Source organism: Alligator sinensis, unplaced genomic scaffold (genome assembly GCF_000455745.1).
Source record: "Alligator sinensis unplaced genomic scaffold, ASM45574v1 scaffold85_1, whole genome shotgun sequence".
Classification (NCBI taxonomy): Eukaryota; Metazoa; Chordata; order Crocodylia; family Alligatoridae; genus Alligator; species Alligator sinensis.
This window is the reverse complement of record NW_005841891.1, coordinates 2,289,804-2,298,338: the sequence shown is the minus strand read 5'-3', so window position 1 is coordinate 2,298,338 and position 8,535 is coordinate 2,289,804. Positions and strand designations below refer to the sequence as shown.

The 8,535-nt window shown below is 48.8% G+C and overlaps 1 protein-coding gene across 5 annotated transcripts in view; it reads right to left on the bottom strand.

The window, feature by feature from the left end:
- Positions 1-8,535, bottom strand: part of ZFYVE21 (zinc finger FYVE-type containing 21) — a 30,799-nt gene that overhangs the window by 13,824 nt on the left and 8,440 nt on the right. For all 5 annotated transcript variants that reach the window (XM_025197209.1, XM_006018043.3, XM_006018045.3 and 2 more), the window contains exon 2: positions 6,105-6,155. In XM_025197209.1, coding sequence (XP_025052994.1) covers positions 6,105-6,155 — 51 coding nt within the window. The remainder of the gene's footprint in view (positions 1-6,104; positions 6,156-8,535) is intronic.

Here is an 8,535-nt window from a genome sequence, read left to right as displayed (position 1 = left end):
GGGGGGGGGGAGAAGGAGTTATTGTTACTTTTCACTTGACACAAGAAAGCAGTCAGATCTTCAACATCACCTGTGAAGAGCTGCATTATATGGGTAGCAATCACATCCACAGCACAGAAGGCATAGATTAGATATGTATTAACAAATATGAACAGCTGTCATACTAGTTGTATTGTCATAATCAGCCACAAATGAAATACATTTCTGCGGATCAAAATCATCAGTTATATTTTAAAACTGGTCAGCTTTGTACTAAGCTATGTCTGATGCTCATTTTTTCACTGGAATAAGACTAACGGTTTTAAAGCGTTACTGGGAAGTTGATGATACCTTCATTTTAAATATTGCTCCATCTATTAGATACCAGAAATGTACCAGCTCTTTTTCACATCTCCTGCTTCAGCATTCAAGAGACTTCCTGTAATGCTGTTTTGTACTTGGACCTTCCCAAATTGAAAGATATTTATGACAAAATTCTAAAATCAGGCTTTTCACGTATATGAGATGGTGGGTTAATGATATAAATACCTCTAGCAAGAAAATGTCAGATTCATTTTTATGGCCATGGGAAATCTGCTCCAAAAACTTCTTCACACTAATTAGATGAACATTTGGAGACCTTCCAGGATTAGGAATTTTTGATACCCAAGTACATAGTGTGGCAAACATTTTATTAGAAGATGAAGAAATGAAATTAGCTTTATTTCCACTGCCACTCATATAGTCCTGAAAATACTGTTGTGTAATAATACTGCCAAGGCAAAAGTGGATGAAGAATGCAAAGAAGAAAAATGTTGATCCAGACCAGTTTTCACTTCCTTGTTTTTTGACTGCTAAAATCTTTGACAGTAGCTGTATCCCTACCACCCAGGCGATGTTTCTGCATTCTAGCTACAAGCATCACATATTCTGAACAGCAGTCAGTCTTAGCTTGCAGTTTTTCTATGCTATTTGTTGGTAAAGACAAAATTCAATGCAAGCCACTTTGGCCTTCTCAGACTCTCCATACTGTATCAGTGTCTCAGTTGCTGGAATGAAAATATCAAGATCAGGGATGTCAAATTAATTTTACCCCATGGGCTGGATTAAAGTCAGATCAGGCCCACGGACCTCCTGCCCTCATGCATCACCTGTCCTAGCCGGTCTGGGACACCAGCCACAGTGAATACTACAAACGTAGCAGCCTGGGACCTGGCCTCAATGAGTGCTGTGGGCATTTTTCAGTCACCATCTTGTTCCAGCAATGATTGGTTTTTGATTCTCTGGGTGCCTGGCTCAGCAGTGTGCGCATGCACCTAGCTCAGCAGCGTACACGGGTGTGTGTGTGGGTGCATCTCCTTTAACTGGTGCAAACTAGGAGGTCTATGCAGTTCCTTTTTTCCCAGCCCAGCAGGCAGCTTGGCCCAGCCCTGCCCTTGTCAGCTGCTCTCCCGCAGCACAGCCCAGAACCCAGCCCCAGCGAGTGCTGTGGGCAGCACAGGGCCAGCCCAGCACAGCACAGCACTTCGGTCACTGAGACAGTACCAGGGGCTGGGTTGTAGGATTTCATGGGCCATACGTCTGACACTCGTGCTCTAGATTATGAATCATCTCTTGAATCCCAGTCAAGCCTGTAGCTATTCAATGGTGTTTCTAACTGTGACTGATTCCAAACAATCAAGATGCATTCAGGCAATCTGCTCCTTCCCTGCAACAAGCATGCTGAACGCACAGCACTGGTGCTGGGCACCCCTTTAGGAGCTTCCTCTGCTGCAGGACAGAGCTACCTGTAGTTGCAGCACATGACCAGGAGGAGGCTCAGCAAATGCAGTTGCAAAGGGACACCCCTTTGACAGCACAGTGGTAACTGCTGCAGCCCGTCCAAGCACGTTTCTGGGCAGAGCACCAGTGGGCAGTGTCCACCAGCTCCTTGGATGCCTTTGAGGAGTAGTGGGTGCGTCCCAGAGGGCTCTGCTCAATGTCTTCCTCCAGAGAATTTATGTTCACGTTTTGACGCTTTGACCCCCTCCCCCCACCATCACTCCTATCCTGTTTTTGCTTTTGTCATCTCAAGAAATTAGTTGCATCTTTCACCCTTTGGCTCCAAAGGGGCTATTAGTTAGCTGGGTGGGCCTTAAAGCCCACGTTAATATGGAAGACACAAATAGATAGGCACAAGGAGGGGATGGGGGACACTGGAACTTGGAAGAGGAGCAGTGCCTAAATGTAAGGTCAGCTGTACTACAGGGGAGTGTAAGGGGGGAGCTTGATGGATGTAGATATCCGACTCCTGCAGGGCTGGAGATGGACACTCCCTCCTGCCCTTGCCGCCTACATCCAGCCTTTTTTGGCCAGCTGAACTAACGGTATTTCATAATCAACATGTGCTCAACCAGACCGTTCAACCAGACAACTGGCCAGCTTACACGTCCCAAGTGTGAACAAACAGTAGCTTGAATTTATGTATGTGAGGAAGTAAAACTCATATCCAAACTCACCAACTCCAAAGTGTCCAGTTCCCCCATGACCACCCTCTCTTAGTTACCACAGTGAACCCCAAGGAAATGCTCTTGGGCCTCCCAAACATTTTCAGCCATCCATACTCTATTTACTCAAATCCAAGACAAGGTTTTTTTCCTTCAATCAGCAGGAGGGGGTCTGTTCCTGGATTTGAGCACTGACCCAGGGCAGGTGGCAGCTCAGCTCCAGTTTTGGCCCTACACTTGGGGTTGAAGCGAGACCTGAGCCATTGCCTGCCCTGGCTGGAAGGGCTCGTTTCTGGGTAGAGGTGCACCAATAAAGAATGTTGGAGCTGATTCTGAGGGCCGATTATTGTCCATCCCCAGGGGTGTGCGTAGCGGCAGGAGCTGCCCCCTCCACACCCCCTGGAGAAGCTGCCCATGGCTCTGTCCCACACCCCACCCTGGCTGGGCAGTGTCTGCCCCAGCCCCAGCCCCTTCTTTACCACAGGGGCCTCGATCTGCCCCCACACCCCCACCACAGAGTTATCAGCTGGACGCTGTTCGCCACGCTGCTGAACTGCACTCCTGTGTGCATGCACATGGCATTTATTGGCAACATTACTGGCCACATCAGCCAAAAAAAGCCGACTGCCAATTTTCCTTTTATCGGTGCCTATACAATATGGACTAATGTATCCGTGCACCTCTACTTCTGGGCCCCTGAGCAGGAGAAGATGGTATGCAACTGGGGCCCTGGGCTGGAGGAGGGAGGAAACTTTGAAGCTTGCCCCTGCCCCCCATGCCTGCACCTGCCCCCCCAACCCCTGCCCCAGCCCTGCCCTCCCTTGCAGCCTGCCATCCTGAACCCCTGCTCTCCCCATCCAGCTTGCCCCCTCTCCTGTTACTTTCTGCTCCTTCTGGTCCCCCCAGCCCTGCCAGAAGCTGCTGCCATTTCTCCCTGGCTCAGCTGGGCTGGGACTAGGCCAGGGCACACCGCTGCTGACTGCTCCAGAGGAACGGCTGGGCATGGGGAAAGAGATGGTTCCCTTCCACTCTGCAGTCTCCTCCAGCTCGACCAAACAAGCCATTCCAGCACAGGGCAGGTGACAGCTCAGCTGTGGCTTCAGGAAGGGGCAAGCTGCAGAGATGAACAGGAGACAGGGTGCAGGGGAGAGGGAAAAGGTATGGGGGAGGGGGGGGCAACAGGAGAGGGGGCAGGGGACAAGCAGAAGCACAAAGGGACAGACGACGGGGATGTGGCAGGGGGGTAAGTAGGGAAGGCAGGAGAGCAAAGGGTGGGGTCTGGCCCTTTGCCTCCCACTGCTGCTTTCCCTGCCACGGCAGTGGGAGATACAAACTTAAGACGAACTTCAACTAATTCAACTAGCCAGAGGTTCCTGGCTAGAGGGTCTTCCCCTCTGCTCAGGGTCAGACCAATCACCACATTTAAGGTCAGAAAGGAATTTTACCCAGTGGTCAAATTGGTATGGACTATCGGGGTTTCTGCCTTCCTGTGTAGCAAGGGGCATGACCTTCTACCTGGGATCTCTTGAGTATATACTGGTAACATTTCATAGGAGCAGGATGCTGGCTGCTCTGGTTCCTCTGCTTTACCTAGGCTAGAGCATTAGCTCTGTATTATGTCAGGGTTGATGGTAGTCTTATGCAGAGTTTAAATTATGGATTTGTATGGGTTGGTTTGGATAGGGATGATCCTGACTCAGATAGAGGGACGGACTAGATGACCTCTGGAGGTCCCTTCCAGCCCGACTTCTCTACAATTCTACTTTTCCCCAGCTTAACTCCCCCCTGGGGGCTAGCGGTAGAGCTGAGGAAAGAGACCAGGGTTAACCCCAGTTTTGCCAAGTGTTTGGGGGTAGCTATTCCCCCACTCCTATAAGCTAGGAGGTGAGAGGAGCAGCAGCCAGCACTCACTGCTTCTTCCCCAAACCAGGTAGCCCCGTTTCAGGAAGAAGCAGGGGGCTTTGCCAGCTCCTGCTAGCTCCCAGTTGCTGTCCCCAACATCTGGCTGAGTGGTAGGGTGCCAACAGATCAGGATTTCTCAACCAGTGGGTCATGTCCCTCTAGGTGGGACTTGGGTTGCGGCAGCGGAACTGGAAGTACCACGGCAGGACTTCCGGTTTCGATTCTGCACGCTTCGATCGCCCGCTGGGGGATCCCCACCCCCCACTCATCAACCGGTGGGACCAGGATTTTTTGACCGTACATAGGTGGGACGCAAAAGGTTGACAACCACTGGCTTAGATAACTTGCTGCACTAAGTGGCAGGGGCTGGGGCGGGGAAGCAAGGGAAAGCTAGAGTGGCTGGGAGCTGGATATATGGAGACTTTCCACAACCTAGCTCCCAGGCTCCCAGCCCCTCTGGTTCTTCTTTGCCACCCATACCACCCAATGCCCCCCACACCCCTCACAATTGCCAGAATGGGGGAACAGGAACATCCTCCCAGGGCAGGAACCCTTCCCAACTCTCTGTGGCAGCTGCTGCTTTTCAGCAAGTGCCAAATGCCACCTAACAGCCTGCCCCCTTCCCAGGCAGGGGAGAAGACAGGTTGTCAAGTAATGGGTTCTCCTAAGGGCAGGGGTGGCCCCAGGAGCATCCCTCTTGTGGACAGTTTACTTGTGAAGCTCTCCAGCCCTGGGACTGGAGAAACGTCTGTACATTTTGGCCCCTGAGCTATTTTTCTACCAGAAGAAATTTGTTCTGGTAGAAATGAATGTCTGTACATAGCATAAGTGGGTCGCCACAGAAGAGATCAGGAATCACTGATCTGGAACGAGGCAACCTCTCCTTGAAGGACAGACACCAGATTCCAAGCAATATGCTTTCACTCCTCTGACAATGGCTTGGAGTAAAAATGAGCGCAGTCTAGGGGGCTTACTACAAAGTGAAAGTTTGTTCAATGAAAGACAACATAAAAAGTGAACTACAAATTTACATTAAAAAACAAACAAACTACCCTTACCCATCCAGAGCAAGATTTTTGTTCACTTTTAGAAAAAGAAGGATTTCGCCTTTTTCTAAAACCAAAATATTGCACATTTTACCTAGGACTTAGGTTATTTTTAGGCTCTCCCAAACATTATCTTCTTTCGCTCGGATAACCAATTTTACCCAGTTTGGAGCATGGTAAAATAACACCATGGTGTCATGATGGCAGCATCAGTGGCAGCACCTGATGAAGTAAGCTCTGCTTATGAAAGTTTGTTATACACCACTGATCTAGTTAGTCTATATAAGGTGCAAACTTGCCCTGCCTTCAGCATATTGGCAGCATATTTTGGCAACAGCATTACTTGCATGCTGCCTAAGAACCAGGGGAAGCATAAAGTATCTTAGTCCTGAGAACAGTATTTTTATATGGCTGTGGAGCTTAGGAACCCTACTCGTGGGCCAGAACCACACTACTAGGCAGGGGAAAAATGTGAACAAAAAGACAGTGAGAGAAAGGAGTTAAAACTGAAGGGCCTGTTCCTTGGGGGAGGGGAAAACTACTTTAAGATACGTCAAGTTTGGGAGTAAGGTATTTGGTGGTCTCCTTTCGAAAGCATTTAACCCATTTTAGAATAGTGCTGGTCACAAAAATGTTTCATAAATTGAACATAGCCAAGGGTTTTTTTTATTTTTCTGCAGCTTTGTCTTACCTTTCTGGTTATAAAGTCAAATTTTGTGTCACACTGCATACATCTTGGACACTAGGAGAGAATAAATGTTACTGTCAGTTTACAAGATTTGTGTACAAGGATGCATTTTCAAACACTGATGCGTTTTGAAACAACACTAAAGACTAAAAATGTTATGGTAGCTTCAATGAAGAGCTTAAATGAGTTCTCATTCACTGCCTGCCCAAAATGCTCACTTTTTAATGATCTTAATCCCTTCAATAGTTACAGGGTGGGCAAATGTTGTCACCATGTATAAGGAGTGGGGAGGGTAAAGAAAGGGAACAACTAAAAACCAACTGGCCTCACACACACACACACAGCAAATCAGGGGCAATCAGGATTACAAACTCATGCTTCATCCACTAAATTACGCAGCAACTTGCTTTGCAGGCTGCATTAGGTAGGCTACACAAAATTAACTATCCTCAACTTACTATCGGATGCTTGTCACCATGAGGTTACCAAAGTGGTATTTTTGCATTTGAAGTTGTTATCAATAATTAATACACTTTTTACTTTTCAGACATCTCGGAAGTCTTGTTTTTCTTCCAAATCACAAGTGCTGAATCTATATTCGATCTGCCAAACTTCACTAAGAGCTTGGACAAAGAAAATGTCTGAAGCCACTTTTCGCTCTCTCTTAAAACAAAAGTTGATAAGCACCGGCTCCTTGAGGTTTTCTAAACTGATGAATGCTTAAGAGGAGCTGCAATCCTGTGTCAGAGGCCTTGACAGACAGCCCAACCCAGCCCTCCCCTTGCTGGGCTAGTTGCCTGGTTAGTCTGGCAGCCCTACCCCAGTTAGTGATCCAGCTGGTGACCTTCGGACCTCCTGACCAGCCGGGAGACCAGCATCCCGTTTACTTCCACCCGTGACAGCAGGCCACAGGCTACAGCCAACAGCTCTGCTGAAGATCTGCTCTGGTAAGGCTTGCTGAAACCTGACAATCCCGATTCTTTGACTTTTCGCCCTGTTTGGCTCTTCTCTGCCTCTGGACCTTGGCTTTTTGGATATTCCCCTTGGATCTAGTAATTTAGCCTCTGACTCCTGGTTCACCCTAACTTTGGCTCTGACTTCCTGATGTACTCTAACTTTGGCTCCGACTTCCAGCTCATCCCAACTTCAGCATTGGCTTCTGATTCCTGGACCTCCTCCCAGCCTGTGACTTGGACTCTGCTCCTGGATTTTCCTTTGGATCTAATAACTTGGTCTTGGATTCCTGACCCCTGCCTTGGCCTGTGGTTTGGTTCCTTACTACTAGGCTAAACCATTCATGACCCCAGTCCTTACATCCAGACCCTTTCTGCACAGAAAGAAGCTGCCTGCTGATCTACAACATTGTTTTATACTGCTGGCAGCTTCTGTGAAGACCCACCTATTTCTACATCTAGCTGCAGTTCAATGCATCTGTGACAGGAACTATTCACAAGATTTAACACTAACTTGGTACATAATATATTTATTATTAATACAATGTTTCCCTTGATATTGGAACCAAAAGAGCATACAGCCAGGTTTGAAATAGGCTTTGCAATTCTGAAGATAAAAGCTATCAAGGCACACCCAAGGCTGGGGTGGGATGGGCTTCACCTCTCCCCTAATGGCAGACGTATCTTTTCCTCTAGGTTGGCTGATCTCGTACGGCGGGCTTTAAACTAGCTTCGCCAGGGGAAAGGGCTGCTTCAAGCGGAGAGGATGCTTCACCACCATGCAGGGGGACAAGAGGAAGGGAAGCACAGGTAAGTATCAATGTCCGAGGAGCAGAGGGCCACAACTGTCCTGGGAGTGGGAGGAAGGCACGAGCACCCTCAGGAGGCCTCAGGTGCCTCTACACTAATGGTCGTAGTATGGGGTGTAAGCAGGAGGAACTATGCCTCCTGATTGCAAGTAAGAACCCAGACTTAGTAGGGCTCACAGAAACCTGGACAGAGAGGAAAGGCAGGGGGGTTGCGCTCTATGTCAAAGAGCACCTCACATCATCAAGGATTAGCTTTGGGTTAGAGGAGGGTCATGCGGAGACACTATGGGTCAAACTACAAGGGGGCGTGGCGAAAGAGACCTTACGGTGGGTGTCTACTACAGACCACCAAACCAGGGGGAGGAGCTAGACCAGGACTTCTCCAGTCAGCTTATGGAGGCAGTTAGGTCAAGGGATGTTACTGTCATGGGTGACCTAAACTACCCAGACATTTGCTGGGAGGTGCAGACAGCCAGGTCTGACTGCTCGCGTAGGTTCCTGGCTGTATTACAGGACCTTCACCTTATCCAGGAAGTGCACAGCCCCACTAGGGGTAACACCTTGCTGAACCTGGTCCTGGTCACTGGGGATGACCTGGTGAGGGCACTGCAGGTCCTTGACCACCTGGGCAATAGCGATCATCACCTGCTGGATTTCACTATCCAACGCAGG